Raw genomic sequence first — 18,697 nt, 5'->3', positions numbered from 1 at the left:
ATACAACATATTGGTCGTCATTTTTGTATCTTTTCTGTATTTATTAATATTAGATCATACATATATGTAGATGTCCTTTGATATGCAGAAGTGACAAAGAAGGATGGGACTCGCCGTGAGAGAACGCTTCTGCTACTCGACCGTTCACTTTTTCTAAAATTGGTCACAGACGGTCGGTTTTCGCGTAAGGAAAGCGGTAAATCGTGACGATCCTCTTCTCTAGAGAACTTACAGGGTGGGGCACAGAGTACTCCCTCTGGGAATAACTCCTTTGTATGATGTGCACGCAAAAATTACGTTGTTCCCCGAGAGAACTCTGGACTTATTTTATCGATGTTTCTAGAGCATAATTGCAATCTTTAAAGTAATATATTGGCATAAAATTTCAAATAACAACGTATAACTCGTGTTGTTCGTAATCATGGAAATTTTATACGACTGAAATGTTTGAACAATCAGTGTCTTCATAAATTTGTACTCGATGTTATTGATTATTATACGGTATACAAGATGAATCTGTATCTTATAGTAATATTGTATTTTTATATATGATCACGGAAATTGATCTTCCACATTAACATAATCGATACCGGTACAACTGCACAATGATGTAACATATCGAGCACGCGCTTATTGTCCTTGTATTTGCAGAGATCTTGTTCTCCAAATATAGTAAGCCAGTGATCCAAGGCTTTTTATCTTATACCTCGTTTCTATTAACGTAAGTAACTGCTTGATCGATTATTTTTTTAAGATTTAATTTTTTCAAATTTTATATGTTTTTAATATGAAACAATGAAAGAATAAGTAGAATGATCAAAATTAAGGTTTTCATTCGGAATAAAATTATCAAAGAACACTTACCTGAAATCATTTTGATAGTCAGTATTCTCCATTAATGACCAGAGTTACCATATTTATCGGTGACTAATCCTGAACTTATGACTTTTAATAATAGTCAATTATTGATCATTAAACTGACATTAAGTTACGAATCAAAATACTTTGGTCGTTAGTCGGGATCGAATAATACCTGATAATCAATAGTTTTTGCGATAGATTCTTTTTTTATTTTCTGACTCGTCAGAATATTCAATACGACAGCAATGCCATTAGCTATCAAATGCTAGCAAAGTGAACAAGCGTGATAGAAGGATAAAGGAATTCGTGTAGGTAGAGGATTATTTTTCAATAGAAGAAACGCATATATTAGTTGTATATACTTGCTTAGTAATATATAGAGTGCCTATAACGTGTATTTCTGAGAACAAATAAATCACATATAATTTACAAAAAGGAACTTGACGCGGCGCTTAATATTGCTCTTATCGTCAGATAATAGATAAAGGTATTATTATCTATACTGTGTGTTTTTAGGCATATGAATTTTTCTTTCTTTCTTTTTTTAAAGATCAACATTATGCGCGTACTCGCTCGTACATCATGTACACTTGCAAAAGAAATTCAAAGTTTGTCGTATATCTTGTTGCTTGCATTCACGTACAAGGTATTGCTCGAAATAATATAAGCCATATTCATCGTACGATACATTTAAAAAATAATATCAAAGTAAAAATATATCGTCTTTTTTCTGTGCACCATCGTGAAAATTGTACACCGGGCAGTGAATCATGTAGAAGAATGACCAAAAGTTTGGAAATTTCAGAATATCGTTACTCGGACAACGTTTTCTTTTTGGCAATTACAGAATAATCTTTTGCACAATATCATTTTCCTTAAACAATACACAGTGTACAAAGGATAACGTTTCGTTCTGTCAAAAACACGAGTACTTTGATGAGTTCGATAGGATACGTGCCCGATCTTAAAATACGTTTTTTCGCCATTCAGCTGTAAGTTTAATATGAAGTGTTCAATACTCGTATCGCAACTCCAGTATCGATATCTACGACAAAATTATTAAAGATATCTAGTTGTTCTAGCTGTACTTTCTTGGAGTACCAATGACATTTGTATCAGATACTATTGTCTAGTTCATTAATTTAACGTACGTCTATAGATCTGTCGATTGGTATCGTCGAAATAATTTCATTCCGCAACAAATTACTGCGTGCATTATTACAATTATTTTTAAATATCTCGTTATGAAACGCAGACGAAAGTACAGAGCCTGAGAACCGTCAGAAATCTATCAATTCACACGATAGCGAGACATTTTATTTTTTGTCGTCGATCCTATGACTACGATATAAAACGGCACGACGTCTACATCTAAACTTTTATCTATGTACAATAAACGCTCGGCGAAATCCTCGCGGAAACGTTGATCAGTTTCAATCGAAACCAGCCGCTCGAGGTTCGCCGTAAAATTTCTATCGCTGATTTTTCAAGATTGATCAGCGCTATGTCTAAATTTATATCTAGATTATTTCAAGTATTTGCACGAGTTGTATGGAAGGTTTCCATCGAACAGATTCGAGCGAAAAACTTCTCGTCATATTTTCTTCCTTTCGTTCGATTCGAAACACGCTCGGTTTCGTACGATATTCTTGCGTAGCGACATTAGAACCGTTTATCCGCGTACATTTGAACAAAACGCTTCGAAAAGTATATCTTTTATTTAAAAATAGGGAAATTGTGAAAATGGAAAGAAGAAGATTCGAAAGAATTGTACATAGTCGAGAAAAAAGTGATCTTTCAACGTGATCGAATCGTTTGGTATAGGGCAGTGCTTGAAGGAACAACGTCGACCATAATTCTGGATTACGTTTGTTCCTCTCGTAGACTTTTCCTTTATGCCTTCTTATTGTATTCATATCGATTACTTAGAATAATTCCGAACACCGATAAAGATACTGTTCGATTAAATATTAGAAAATCACTTTGGCAACACTAAATCCTGTGTTGTTTCGCCTTCCTTCTTGAACCTGCTGTTTCTCATTGGGTTTGACAATTCATAGTAGTTAACAGTATAATGCGCTCTACCTAAACATACAATGGCACGATTGGCCTTGACCCTAGGCCGAATTTCAGGGTCGTTACATCGCTACTCCAAATGGTTAAGCCGTTAACTAACGCCATCGCTGACGGAATAAATTATCCTTGATGCGAGACACTTGGGATTAACTCTGGGCAATGTTTTCTTCGTTCACCCGTTAATCGTTAAATATAAATCTTTAAGTCCAAAAAGATCGATACTGTCGGTCGATATTCGATCGATTCGCCTCCTTCGAACGTATAATTCGTCGGAAGAATAAGATTCACGGCCTCGACGATCGAGCAAGATTCACGTTTGACAAGGACTACGTGGACTCCATCGAAACGTTCGGAACGTTTACGCACGAGTAATTAGACATTACTCGCCTTCGCCTTGTTCGTTATTCTGCAAGAGTGAACCAATGTGGAATCCGTAGCCCAGTCGATTGGCGAGGCCTGTCACGGATCAGAGATTCTCCTCGTCCGCATCTTCGTCCTCAGAACCTCCGTAATTTTCTCCACTGTCTTGATGATCAACCACAACGAATAGCGCCATAAAACCTTTGTTCGATATCGTGTCGTCCGTTCTGAACCTTACCAGCAATGCCTCGTTTATCGATATGAAGTCGGTGGTATTCTGAAATAAACGAATTGCATATTAAAATTCAATGTCGATACAAATGGCTGGATTGCGTTCAAGCATCGACACGTAAAAGCGAACTTTAATTTTCATTCAAGCCAGAAGATAAGACTTACGCTGTTTCCACAATATCGTCCATACAGAAGACCGGACGTATCTAAACCGGAATAAACTTCGACGAAATCGTAATTGCAGTCGCTCTCTGATTCCAATTGGAACGTGACAAACGTGAGATGTACGTTTTTGCCAGGTGGTGCCTCGATCGCCCAATCACAATCGGTCCTGTGGTCGTAATTGTGGGTGCCGTACTTCGCATGAGAGTACAAATGCTTTACTTCGGTCGTGGCAATCAAGTGGCCACCGCAAGCTGTAGAACGAGATTAGGTGAACGAAATTGTACCTAACAACTTAAATTACTTGATACTATCGCAGACGTAAAATGAATCGCTACGATGCTTCAGAAAGCACAGTACACCTCGATACTTTCATTTATTGAATTCGATCGACTACTAACACTGACATCTGTCTTTTTCGGAATTTTTAATATAATTCTGTAGATTTGAATTGTTTCTTAATGGAAATATATATCAGGCACGCTTGTATATTTTTTTCATTGAAACAGAAAATTCACTCAAGCACAACATTTTTCTGGCATATTCTGATATTTCTCATGCGATTCTGATGGTCGTACGAGATTTTACGAAAAATCGCGCGAAGCACGAAAGAGGTCGTGCTTTGAAAGGCAAGATTGATGTTATGGTGGAAATCTTACAGAAGTAAGTCACATTCTTAATAACGAAAGTGCGATTACTTCGTTTAAATTGATGGCACTCTTACCTGTACTGTGAGTCGCAAGGAAACCTTTCCTTTGGACGGAAGCATCGCTCTTAAATACCATATACATTTGATTCCCAGTTGCGAGGATTGGATGCGGCTCTTTGGTACCGCAAAATTTGCCCAGAACGTGACTATCCGGTGAATCGCCGTCGTAAATAGCGATATGATCGTAATTGCATTCTTGATGGGATTCCATCTCGAAAACTTTGAAAACCTGGATGATTTCGAAATCGCATCAAATTTATAAATTTTCGCGCGAGTAAATAAAATTCTAGTTAGTAAAATTATAAAACGATTCTTAGATACTAACTAATTTAATACGATGTCCTGGTTTGGTAACAAAGTGCCAGACGCAGTCCTTAAGGCCGGGATAATAGTCTGGATAGTTTGGCGATGTTATAGTACCCATAGGTGCGACAATTTCGTACTTGCAACCGCCCTCCTTGCAGTCATGGCCATTTTCATGAAGCGTAAAACCGTTGTGACACGAACATTGATAAGATCCTATCGTGTTTCTGCACTCGTGTTGACAACCACCGTTGTTGTTCGCGCATTCGTCCATGTCCGTGAAGAAGACGGCGGCGAAACCAGTTTTTTGAATACTGTAATCGCAGAGAGAGAAAGAGAAAGAGAGAGAGAATATCAGAAAAGAATATATCTTGTTAAGTTAGGGTTCCCTTAAAATTTATAAACCAGCTAATAACAAAATTTAAGTGATTTACCTATTATCAGACGTGAATGTCACTCTTAAGGAGTTTCCCTCCGAGGTAATCAACGACGGTAGCCTCGAACCGCAAAAAATACCATGTTTTCTCAAAAGATCGTCTCCGAGCTTGCTGCTTACTTCCACAGAATCGTATTCGCAATCCTGTTGACGAGCATTATTGCCTTCTAGATCGAAGTGCGTGAAATTTAGCGTGATACGATATTGAGGCGGAGCTATGATTTCCCAGACACAATCCTTGTTTCCCGGGTAAGTTACCGGAAACGAGGGGCTCGTGATAGTTCCGTTACTGTCCTCGAATACTCCGCCACAGGCATCTGACGGACATAAGTATACATCAACTGGCGTAAAGAGATATACCGAAATTCTAATCTGCTGGCACTCAAATAATTTTAAAGAGAGTACTTGAAAGGAAGAAGAATTTTTCAACATTTTCTACAATATACCTTCACAGTGTTTTCCATCGGAATGTAATTCGTAGCCAGGTTTACAGGAACATTCGAATCCACCCAAAGTATTGATGCAATTGTGTTCGCAGCCGTGCTCGATCAAAACACACTCGTCGAATTCTAAAACAAAAAATGTGCCGAAAGCATCGATTAAATTCTCTTCGATTGATTTGGAAAAATTTGCTTTATTCTATATTCTCTTTAATTCACGCTTCGATGAATCTCGCTCAAAATTCATTTACTACCACGAAGATACCTTAGCCGAAGATTACTGGTATAAGATAAAAGGATAAAGCAAATCCAATCGACAGCCATTGAAACTCGACCGAACGTAAAACTGGAGCGTACCTTTCATGAACGTGGCCGAGAACCCAGCCTTCTGTACGGACCCGTCGCTAACGAACTTCACCAGAAGTTTGTTACCGGTGGACTTAATGTCCGGCGGTATCTTGTAACCGCAGTAAACCCCGATCAATGGCGAGTCCGCGTTATGACCGTCCCGTACCTCCACGTAGTCGTACACGCAGTTGTCGTGGTTTTCGATCTCGAACGATTGAAACTTTAGCGCCACTTGGAAGTTCTGCGGCACGGACAACTTCCAGACGCACTCCTTGCTCGACTGATAGCCCTCCGGGTAGTTAGGCGATTCCAAATGGCCTGTGTCTTCCACCTCGATTTCACCGCCACACACAGCCTCGTAGCTTGCAGTAAAACCACGATGTCCCGTCTGATGGCTCGACGTTACATATGTAACCAGCATCCGACTTCCGGTCGAGACCACCGGTTCGTGGATCTTTCCACTTCCGCAGTATCGACCTGTGTTGCGATTAAATTGTTGTTACGAGAGTCCCGACGAATATACTCGAGGCATCGACTTGTATTCCGATATTGCGTTCGAATGATTTTTCGATTTTTCGAAATGGAGTGCTGAGAATTACGATGGTTAATCCAGTGCTCTATATTTGTTGTTAGATCTTCCTAGGATTTCCTAGAATTCATTGAACGCGATAATAACCACGAGAATAATCGTGTACGATAATATTGAAACATCGGTTATTCCATAAACCTAGTTCTACGATGTGTCTCTCCCCTGTGAATAGCGGCATATCGGGATCACCTTAAAACCCGAAATCCAATCAAGTAAAATACGATATTCATATTGACCGTGTGCAGGACCGTAAAGGATTATACAAATCTTATATAACGTTGACAAACTAAATCCTTCGATAAATTTTTATTTCGAACGAAACTTTGTTTTAAAAATATCATTCTCTGCCCGTTAATTATTGCCATGCAAAAAAGAAATAGTGGATATATTCGTAAACAGGATTTTCTATAGAAACGTCGGAATAAGGCCAACAGGAATTTCCTTAGCCGTGGTGAATGCAATATTCGAGATATATATCCGCGATACAGTCGGACCAGGGATAAGTATAAATTTTGTGTTTCGGCTTCGTTATCACGCGTTCTACTTACCCAGCACGTTGCTTTTGAACCAGTATCCGTCTCTGATCTCCAAGTAGTCGCTGCGACAAAAATTGCTCTTAAATATATCGAGCGACGTGATGTTCAAGACTATTCGTTCGCCGTGGGTCGCCGTGATTCTCCATTCGCATCGTTCGCCCTCCACTGGCGGTGACCTGTTCGGATGATCCAAGATCGGTGATCCGAAACTCCCACTGTTTTCTTGAAACGTCCTGCCACATTCTGTGAAAATACAAATTAGATATTTACTCGAAAGCCCATACCTAATGATAAATTTTTTCGCTGAAATTACCGGTCTCTGTAATATACTAAAAAAGAGAATATAATATATTTGTAATTATCAATGCGGTGGTAAAAGCATCCTGATACGTTTCAAGTAATTGCAAAAATGACTAGTGTCCTTATTAACTTACTGTAGCATCTGTAAAGAAGGTTCGTCTGAGCGATATCCCCCTCGCTGAGTCGAAGTCTCTGACCAATCTCAGGCCGCTTCTTGCCATGAATTTCCATTGGTAAAATCGTGTCTAAGTATGTCCCTCTCGAAAACGTGTTCTTCGCGTAGTGCATAATGGAATCGTAATCGTACGGCAAACCAAGCGAATTCACTTCCTCCTCTGTCAGTTTATTGAAGTTGTACTCCTGACCTATAAAGAATTTTTTAAAATTCCATTAAACGATGGTTAACGCAATATACGCACGCAAATCGATACAGGCTAATCTCTAACGTTCGTACGCTCTTGCATGTCTGACGTACGATCGCGCGTTATATCGTACGTGCACGCAAACATTCGAAATACGAGGTCAGGATCGTCAACCGAGATCCAAATTGACCACTTCGAATCGACAAACATCTGACGCTTACAGCATCGGGAACTAGCGTCAGGTAACTGTCTCTGTGTAACTGTAGTTGGTAACTCGACGTGCCATCGAAGAAACAAAGCCGGCCGATTTCATCGACTATCCAGTTGCTTCCAAAGCGGCGTTCGACATTGTCAATCGTTTCCGGTATACACAAAGTCTGGCAACGTCGCACGGACGATATTCCCCGTTTCGACGAAGTCTCGAGTGTTATTCGATCGTATAGGCTGTAGCCGGTGTTTCGATCTTTGTTTGATCATCGAAAACGGATCAGTAACCTTAACGAAACCACAACAACGGCACGCGCGTTCCTCGCGCGATTTTGTCGAGCCAAGGCGATCTTGCGTGACTGAAGGTGTAATTTCACCGTCTAAACAGATGGTGCTGGGTCTCGCTAATTAAACAGCTCGTTACCATTCCTGTTACGAGTATCCATTAATCGGGATGCGATCACCCGTTCAGGGACTGTCACATCGTGTGTAAATATTAGAATACCGACCCTCGATTAGTTGTCATCGCTAATGATTGGTGAGATTTGCCCGACACCCCGTTGCCAAATTGGTCCATTAATCTAAAACGGATATCTATTCGCCTATTGGCGAAGGTAAAGCCGCGCCACGGCCATTTCCTAGCTGAAACGGAATCGAGAGTCAAGCACGTACCAAAAAGCCATGCTCCTCGTGCGGGATCCTTCTCACGTTCACCAAACACCGGAGACTGCTAACGACGTCAAAGCGTTCGCGAAACGACGCTGCTGTGATTCGATATCGTTAAAGTACGTTTATACGTTCCTTTAATGGTTAGAATGAAACATGCTTAGCGTGTATGGGATCTTAGGTAGGTATGAAAATAGAATAGTTTGTTTTTGTAACTTGGCTTTATTTGAACTATACTTTGTTGGAATATATGGAGGAAGACGGTGGTGGAAAAATTTCACTTACCAGACATGATATTGTCACGGATAATCTGTACATGACGATCGCGATCGGGTCTCGTGTGCTCGTGCCAAAAGCCAACCACGTGGCCCAACTCGTGAACCACTATTCCGAACTTGTCGCAATTCTTCCCGATACTTATCGCCTGCGGACCGTTTCCTCGTTTCCCGACGAACGAGCAGCATCTGCGAAGTTGTTTCAAAAGCAAAATGAAAGAGATTCTGCAAATGAATCTTACATCGATATACATCGAAAGACACTGTCTTCTCCATCGCACTTTCTTGCTACGCGAGAAGCTATATAAAAATGTGTATTTTTCTAACGAACCGAAACTATTACAACGATAGAGTATCAAAGTTGTTAGGTGTTATGAAAAATGAGTTTCTTCGGGAAACCAGTATTTAAAGATACTTTCTTTTCTTATCCATGAATTAACAAACTCACCCACACGGCCTTTCCGTGAACAGTATGTAATTAGGATGCTCTTGAGGAAGCCTTTCGACGAATTTAACGCAAGTGAAATTCTCCCAATGCCTCATGGCTTGCTTGAACAGGGCTTTGTGAGCACCGGAAAAATTTCCATCGATCTCGTACGGGATCACTCCATGATCCCATACACGTTCCTTGCGTGCTGTCGCGGCTCTTCGTGTCCTGCTGGAAAATCTATGTCTTGTGGTACCACGTTTGTTTGCCGAATACTTTGGTTTATGCTCCATGTCGTAGAATTCTATCGAACGTAGCTGTCTATCGTGCAACGACACTACCTCGTCTGAAGAGTCATCGAAATCTCGTCTGACTAGGGGAATCTTGCGACTACGATGCCTCCTTTTCGTTGCTCTGCAAACGGATATGTTCATTGATTTAGTTCTCCCTAACTTTTCCTGTATTTCTTTCTTTGCTTCCTTTTTCTTTTTTAAACAATTTGGATATTATTCTTTGAGCAATCCTCTAGAGAAATATCGTAAAGATACTTTCCAAAAATTATTTCGATATTTTATCTTTATTGTGCGATTTTTCGCTGGAATAATATAACTCTGAAGTAAAGTTCGTTAAACGTTGCTATTGTGACTATACCGTAATACTTTTTGAAGCTCTTATCAAAATTTCTACGCGTGATTGTCAGATTTTTTGAAAACCCACTACCTATAATCTTCGAAAGCAAATACCACGAAATGAGAATCGTTTAATTTAATCGGATACGCACGGTCGTAAGAGGTTTATATCACTTACTTCCTCCTTGAAACCGCTTAAAGAGAACCACCTAAAACGGTCGTAAAGGGGCCCGTCTAAATTTTCATTCTCGACTCAATTTTCGTCGAATCGCATTCTTTCCCCGCTATTCCATATTCGCCGAAACATCGTTCCCGTCAAGGGTAAGAGATTCTCCAGTTAATCTTACCGTGTCGTGCTTTTACGATCTCTAGCGTTATTTACGTGACGCGAAGCTGGTCGAGTTTCCCCTACTTTTTCCTTTTTTTCTCTTAGTGAAAGAAAAAAGCCAGGTTTCGGGGTTGAGGGGCAAAAAGAAGCTCGTAAAAAAAGAGAAGAAAAAATGGCAAAAGAAAGAGAGGAAAAAGAAACACGAAACACCGGAAAATTTACTCACAAGAGCGGCATCGAAACGTTCAACGCTGGGGTCGTTAAAAAACTGTAAGACCGGAAAATTTACGGCGCAAAGTAGCAGCCATCAAATGTTTAATGTAACCGGAATACCGGGATCGTTAATGGTAAAAGCCTGCTTGCCATTTATTAATATCCTGTTAGCGTAATATCGAATATTATTGTCGAAGTTTCGCGAGGTTCGCCCGCGACCTACTCCATTATCGTCTTGTAAATAGCAATTTCCATCGTACGTTCGATCGTGTGCCGCGTCGTAAAACGGTCACACGTGTTTCAAAGGATAATCAACATCGGTCACCGGATGTTTACTAAGTAAATAACCGGACGGATAACGGGGTTGAAGTTGACCGGCTAGTGCAATCCTCTTCTGACTTCGATAGCGACCAAATAGTTTATGGACTCGCGGCGAATTGTTATGATTGTATCGCGTCTCGTGAAAGTTAAAAGAACGCACGTTCGTTTATAACGAAACGGTGGAGAGCGACAAGGGGACGAAAAACGAGACGAAACGACGAGGAACGAGGCAAAGCTGCCGCGAAAACAGGTGTTCGCGGTTATAAAAATGGCCGCGAAACACGGCATTAAAGCGGACCGTTGCTTCGCGAATTGAATGTACCGGCAGTTGAGTTTTTTTACGATATCGGATGAAATTGCCACCGGCCTGGAACAAACGCGCTTTTTAGAGGCCCTTCGGCCGCGCGGCCTCCGCGGACACCCCTTTATCGGTCGGAAAAAAGCAATCGTGGCTAACGAACTGACCGGCCAAGTGTCCAATTCCAACTTTGATGAAACGTGTATTTATGTGTTGCGCCGTGTTGGACTTTCGCACGGGAAAAAGGTACACCATTTTACACCAAAAACTTTGTTATATGTATTGTAATTTTGCCGATGTGAGATTGATCGACGACATACTGAAACCTAAGTGTTTCTTCGTCACAAACAGCGAGCGTGTATTCTCCTCCCCGTAATATTTATTTTATCTCGTTCGTTTGCTTCGGAGTGAGAAACACGAAGCGTGTTCGCGACGTACGAAAATATGTATGTGGTGCGAAAAGATTACGCGTGATACAGATTCTATTAAGTTTTGTGGGTCGCTGGAATAACTTCACGACGCAACGGATAAAAAATGGATAGCAGATGACATTCGGTTCTATAAACACGATAAGCCTGGTACGGAGGATGCCAAGGATTTTGCGTTACGAAACTCAATACAAAACTTGTCCGTCGTAAGGTTCGATACTGATGACTGTAGGTCGCGAGGATTCTATAAGAACGACATCCAGAATCTCGAGGCCGGCAGGTCTTCGATATCGGCGATTCCGCACTTACGAGGCACGATATCAGCAAGAATTTCAGCTTTAAAGATATGGAACTTGATAGAGGAAAAAATCTTTCCTGCATCGAGGTATACGATATCGGCAACCCTCGAATTCTAGAACTCGGTCAAAACGATTCTCGAATCTGGAACAGTTTCTTGAACGAAGAACATTTTTAACCGCGTATTCGTATTGAGAGATTTTATGCCTCTTGGTCCTAAGGAAATGTTGTGAGAAGACTGGGTCGCTATCTTTCGCTGAATTTTAACGAAACATGCAAAATGAGTTCGCAATTAAATGTAAAAGATTTAAGAGATATCTTTCGTTTTAATGAAAAGGAACATTAAAACTTTAGCGTAGATTTCTTTTCATACGCTTGGTTACTTCATAACGAAGCAGGAACGTACACTTTGTACACTGAAAACGCAAGTGGTGTTTTTACACTTTGTCGTACATATTGGAATAACGTAGCCTCTTCGACGGAGTTGAAAAAAAGAATTTCTACGTCTGTACTAGCCGCATTTCTGTTTGCATAATACGAGGAAACGCAATAAAATCTTTCGGTAAATATCTCACGGGCACACGGCGGTGTGCCGCATGCATATTCATTGGTAGAAACGAAGCAAAATCGCGAAAGAACTTTAAGCCACCGATTTGAGATACTTCTCGTATGAGCGGATTAGCACAGGTTTTATCAATAGAAAGCTCGTCTAAAGATCACTAGACGGTTAATCCTCGTTATGGAGTTTCTTATAAAAAATCTTATAGAAAATTTTGCCCCAACAAATGCTTAGTAGAAATTTCAATCTAACGCTTTTGTATCATTTATCTTGCAACAAATCTTTTCGTACGAAGAGCAATAAGCGAGATTCATTAACGAAATAAACGTTATCATCGAAAGAACAGATTTTAATTCGATCTAGTGAAATGTACGATTATGCCGTTTGAGATATCAAAAGCAAGCTTGCAAAGCATCACTCGCGCAACTCACCATCCCAGCCAGAAATTATCAACCGAATTAACAATTAACAAAACAATCTCCGACAAAAATCAAATCATCTCGCTTGCCGGGCTTCGACCCTCGGTTGTGCCCAAACTAGTGAATTACCTCATCCCGAAAATTCAATCGCCCTCCCCTCGTAATCCCGTATCAGAGAATCCGCCAAAAAATAAACTCGCTCCCAAAAAGCAGGGACACAATTTATCCTGTCCCCTGCTCGGTTCGAATCCGCGAAAACGAATGGTATCGGGTTAGGGGGTATGAAAACGGAAAGAAGGGGAGAAAAGGTGGAGGACGGGGGTGAGGCTTGCGAGGGGAATGACACTTTGAAAAATAATTTGCCCCCTTCGCGTAAACATCGGAGCTCGCCGCGGAACGAGGCTCGCACGCGTGTGCCACGGCTCTGCCCCTCGTTTATTAGTACTAATTACCGCGGGGCGTAATTCTCCCCGGATTTCCTATCTCCCCACCCTAGTTTGGTCGCGAGGGGTGAACCACCCTTGCAGCGGCGACTCTCGACCGGCAGCAGTCAAGCTATGCGCTTCTGAATCGGCGCGGCATTACAATTAATTAACGGGGCCTCGAGCGAGCGAGCGAGCGAGCGAGCAGCCTCCATTAAGGGTGCGCTAGCGAGCTTCGTGAACGAACTACCAGAGAAAAAGGGAGAGGAAGAGAGAGGCAGAGAGAGGAAGAAGAACGGTGTGGTTCGTGTACGTGTAAATCGTAGAAATTCACGGCTGCTGGTGGAAAACCGACAGAGCGCTTTTCTTTAACAACGTTTACTCGAAGTCTTCGCCGAGGATCTTTCTCTCCCTTTCGTTTTGTTTCTTTGACTTTTACGATCGTAGCCATCGTTATAGAGTAGCGGGATGGTACGAGTTTTACGATTCAGCCCCTCGCGACTTGTCCTATGAAATAAATATCCCTTCGGTCTCGATTCGCGCTGAAACACGAAATCCCATTATTACGCTCCCTTACGATGGCGACTCTTTTGTTAACACGACAGGAATCGTCAGAGATTGATACGTTATATCGCAGGACAGAGTTGTTCGGAACTTACCACACTTGATAATGAAACGTTTTATTTTATGGAAAAACGAGGGTTGTTCCAGGAAATTGAGAAATTGAGAAACAGGGGTTTCAAGCAGGTGTTGATTAATGATGAGGTTTCTCGAACTGATTCCAGGAAACTGTTTTAGCCAGTTGTTCGGTTCGACACTGGCGCCGCTTGTAATACTTGTCAGTGTCAGTCAACGTTAGCCGTATTAACGAAGGCAAAAGAAAGATTATTTGTGTTAAAGCGATTTCCGCTTGACGCGTTTCCAGCATGAAAATGAAAGATGTATGCGGCCTGTCCTATGAACAAATTGAGCCGGCGAACAAGGCTTAAGAAACCTTCGGAAACTCCCGGATAATTGCGAAATAATATAGTTTAGAAGACGAGTTCTTGTCGAATATCTTTCGCTTTTACATATTAGACAAATAAAATATTAACGATAACAAATAATTAACGAATAGATTATATTACACCATTCGTCGGATACAAAATACATACGATGATTCAGGCAAATATTTGGACATCTTACACTGTATTTTTTAAGATTCTTCCTTGCTTTCTGTCTCCGCGTTTATGTATGTTGCTGTCAAGGAATATATGTTTCGACAAATTAGACGTCGCGTCTGTTTCGTAATTCAGGTCAACTGCTATAGCTTCGAAGATATCCGGGGCTGGAAACAATACGTCTCGCTTAATACCGTGTCTAGCAATACTCGCGCTGCGAGTAACAAAACCTGCAATCCGTTGTTTTCATTGTGGCGATCTTGTCGGGGTTGCGGCAAATGCAGTCCTGGATCTAAAACGTAACGATAATCGCGCGATTCGCTCCAATCTCGGTATCCATTAAATCCCAATGTCGAAACTTCCAACCCTTAGCGGTTTCTAGGGTTAAGTAGGTTTTACCGGCGGTGGCAAAGTCAGTGGCTGATACTTTCACGGTAAAAGGAACACGCCACTAAAAGGGAATACATTTCGATGATCTTGGCCGCGATAGCGTTCCTCTTATCTTAGTAAAACAAATATTTTTAAATTGAAGCTAAAATAAGAGAATATTCTTTTTTAGATAAAAGTTAAAAAAATTAAATCATCGGAATTGGCGCTTACAAAAGTGGTAAGTTATAAGAAAGCAAATTTACTTTTCACAATTTGGACGAACGTTCCACGATCACGTTCCCGAACGAGCATATATTCCGGAAGTCTCGTCAGGTTCGATCGTGCCGGCGCTAAATTCATTGAAAAGTCACGCGACTCGGCCGTATGTCATCCTTTTCTCTTTCACGCTGCATTCAGAGAACCATTCGATTCTATCGGAGGAACACCATCGGTTGACCCGACGTGGATTTCAATCAAACGATCGCGAGACGCATAGATCATTCTATTAGCTTTGACGTGTGCTAGTTACCACCCCTTCGAATGTCGATCCATCTCTCTACACTGGCGGACGAACCCTCCCCTAACCAGCAAGCAATAAACCACAATATAATATATCAGTGTCCCGGCCATACTGAAATAATCCAGCCCGACCCAGGTTAGAATTTAACGAATCACGATTTTTCATCAATCAGCGGAACGACAATGAAAACGCGATTCGCGGCATTCCCCGTTTCTCGCGTCCCTGATATTTTCACCCCCCAAGGGTCTGTTTTGTTCGATCCGTTTTACTGTCATCGTCCTCCGCGTAACTTATCACCACTGAATAAAGCCCGCGTCTAATATATATCAATATTAACGCCGAGCTTGCAATCCTTGTGATTTGTTATGTCGCCTGGAGCGAGTGCTTCGTTGGCAATTAATTAATAAACCGGGTGTTAAATTAATCGTGATTTGTTTCAGCGCGACTTCTTGTACGTTAATGAGAAAAATTAATTTCATCGGTGTAGCTCCTCCGTTCTTCTTAAACAACACGAGACTAATTGTTCTTTGAAAAATATTATTCATTCGGATTTGATTAAGATCTGTTTTAAGCAATCGATATAAACGAAGCTTTATGTATACAGGAAATCTCGACTTTGTAGAGAATTTAACGAACGGATACTTTAAAACGTAGTATTTAATCTTCTCGTTTGCTTCTTGCAAGCAACGCGAACTATTTAACTATTCGTATTTCCGTTAAATCGATTCCGTGTATCCAATTTTTATATCGTCGCATCAACTTGACACCAAAGAGGAAATTAAATTTCGAAACATCTAAAATGATTAACAAACAAGAGTTAATGAAATTAATATCAGTAAGCATTATATTACCGGTCTGTTAAATTGCTTATTATCAATCCCGTCAAACAAAATATAGAAATATTTGAAGCGAAGCCAGTTCATCCAGCTTGCGTATTTATCCCAGGAAATCGAATTCACTCGAACGAACGATCCCGTGACGCGTATACGAGAGCGCGGTTTTAATCGAATTCATCGAAACGCGCCTTAAATTCATCCCCTTTCACCCGTCCATTCCACTGTCCATAGTTCAATAGACAACAAGCTCACGATAATCTCGCGGTACTGATAACGCGCAACGAAAAGAGTCAAGCGCAGCCGGAGGCGCAAGGACGGAAGTCACGGAGGACAGAGGAAAATGATGAGTTACGGCGACCGATTCACCACCGACGGACCGACGTATTCGCTGAATACGAAATTTTCTCCGACTGATCTCGATAAATCACTCGAATCCCATCTTTCTCCTTTCCAACCATTTTTTTCCTTTTTTTTCCATCGGTTTCTATCTACCTCTCCCTCCTCTCTGCTCACCTTTTTGCGTCTTCATTTGCTCGATGGTCGAAATTGGAGCGAAAGAAAAGGGGGAAAGAAATAGAGAGAGCACGATAAGAAGAAGTTATCCCCGTGGCATGATCGTCTTCACGGATCCTTCAATGAAAAACGTTTAAGACCAGATCAGATTGAACCGATGGAGAAATTAATGCGTCTTGAGCTTCGCTCGTTTTTAATCGATACTCGAAGCTGACTGAAATTTACAGCTCGACTCGATCCTCCGCTGGTCGACAAGGGGAAAAAGCGGATTTCAAAACTTCCTTATCGCCCTGTAATTAATGCGTTCGCGCTCGCTTTCTTAATTGGAATTCCTGCGTTCAATAATTACGTGGCAATTCGACGGCCGCTGCGCCTCAATGTAATTGATCGTTTTACGATTCTATCAGGGGATGAGAGAAGGTTAGTTCGTTCGTTCGTTTATTACGAACGTATTTTCATTCATGCGACTTTACTTATACGTATAATAATAAATACGAGCGATTGTTACTTGGTAATTCGTCGAGTATGATTTGTCAGAAATTTCCTATGCTTAAGAACACGTTTTGTTCAGAGTTTAAACGTTCGAAGGTGCATTTTGTGACACGAGTATCTTTGAGAAGAAAATACGTCTAGGGTTTCTTGAATATCGTGGAAATTTTTTGAGTAACAGAAAGTTTCGATATCGAATTTCGAAGAAGAGTTTTTAACGTGCTTTTTAATCGTTTCGCTTAAGAGGTACTCGGTGGAAGAGAACCACACGGAAATGAAGGTAGAAATTTCTGCGGATACAGGGCTTGACCACGTCAAAGGTATCAGGTTCTTGCTTGATCCTCTCCAGAATTCTCCGTAGCTTCATTGGGAGATCACAGTGAGATCGTGTTTCATGGTGTCGAACTCAGGTCGTAAATAAACGCTTTCGTAAGCCTGCTGAGTATCACTGTAAGCGTGAAAAAGGAACGAGGAGAAGCTATAACCGAGAACTGCTGATTTGCGAGCACAAGAGAGAACGCGCAGGAAATCGAGAAATCAATGTTTGCGGTTCAAAATTTAATACATGTCGGTAGTAAATTTCATCTGAATATTTTAACGGTAATATTAAATATCGTTTAATAATTTTAATACCGGTAGATGTTGTATTCATTACTGGCATCTCCTGTATCCATTACCGGATTTATTTAAGTACGCTTGAAATTCAAATTTTTCGCATGTTCTGTTTTAAATAACGATAAAAAATATGTCGAAAGTGAATGTTATTACGGAACCAACTCGATTTAGAAAATTTTATTCATCGACGTTAATATAAAAGATGCAGTTTCACGGAAGCTATCGGTGAAACTAAAAAACCCGGATTTTCTCGAGTACATTTTACCGATATCGTCCTTTCTACTCCTTTTTTGGTCTTCATCCCCCGTAGGTTTTCAGAGAGGAGCGCATAATCTATAGACGAACACATCCGCAACCGGTCAGAGACACTAGTGTGCCGATGTTGACAGGTTATTGGCAGTTCAAGGGCTGAAAATGCCCGACCGGCACTATCGGTCCCCATTTTCCAGCTTTACGATGACGACCATTGTTATTGGCATAGTAGCCCTAGCAGCGGAAAATTGTTGGTGATAGGGAGGGTGCGAGTTAAAAGAGCGAACTCTATTATCGAACACGGCAATACACTTAATCACTTCTCTATCGGAAATAGAGTATGGTTCTTTTTTTAACTTCCCAATGGGTACTTCAGCTTGGAGGTCTTTTGTTAAAACGTTTCTCACTGGTTTTATTCCAAAAAGTAAAATCCAGTTCTTCCGCTAAATCATTAGATTTTATAGGTCAGTACGTTAGAAATGTCATTATCGAATTCCTAAAATGAAATCGGAAAAGTATTAACCAGAAACACGAGGAAGTTGGGTATCTCCTATAACATTTTCGTGGTCAAGCAGAGTGGTCAATAAAATACGAGATAAGATTTAGTTCGAAAGATATCAATTTATAAATTTCTGACTTGTTTCATATTTCCTGGTACATAGATCGAATATTAACATCTTGTGGGTAATCTAAACGCTATAAATTTCTGCCAGGCTCCAAAACCTTTCCAATCGATCCGAC

The 18,697-nt window shown here is 40.9% G+C and overlaps 1 protein-coding gene across 2 annotated transcripts in view; it reads right to left on the bottom strand.

Annotated features, from left to right (window-relative positions):
• Positions 1-1,209: 1,209 nt before the first annotated feature.
• LOC126921063 (bone morphogenetic protein 1) overlaps positions 1,210-18,697 on the bottom strand; it is a 54,661-nt gene continuing 37,173 nt past the window's right edge. For both annotated transcript variants that reach the window (XM_050732263.1, XM_050732262.1), the window contains exons 5-15: positions 9,310-9,702; positions 8,872-9,050; positions 7,486-7,716; positions 7,064-7,294; positions 5,936-6,403; positions 5,585-5,707; positions 5,137-5,455; positions 4,725-5,016; positions 4,415-4,628; positions 3,694-3,944; positions 1,210-3,574 (exon numbers count right to left, since the gene is read on the bottom strand). In XM_050732263.1, coding sequence (XP_050588220.1) covers positions 3,404-3,574; positions 3,694-3,944; positions 4,415-4,628; positions 4,725-5,016; positions 5,137-5,455; positions 5,585-5,707; positions 5,936-6,403; positions 7,064-7,294; positions 7,486-7,716; positions 8,872-9,050; positions 9,310-9,702 — 2,872 coding nt within the window. In that variant the 3' untranslated portion in view covers positions 1,210-3,403. The remainder of the gene's footprint in view (positions 3,575-3,693; positions 3,945-4,414; positions 4,629-4,724; positions 5,017-5,136; positions 5,456-5,584; positions 5,708-5,935; positions 6,404-7,063; positions 7,295-7,485; positions 7,717-8,871; positions 9,051-9,309; positions 9,703-18,697) is intronic.

This window comes from Bombus affinis, chromosome 10, assembly GCF_024516045.1.
Source record: "Bombus affinis isolate iyBomAffi1 chromosome 10, iyBomAffi1.2, whole genome shotgun sequence".
NCBI lineage: Eukaryota > Metazoa > Arthropoda > Insecta > Hymenoptera > Apidae > Bombus > Bombus affinis.
Note: the sequence above shows the minus strand (reverse complement) of the source record. Positions and strands in the feature narration are given on the sequence as shown.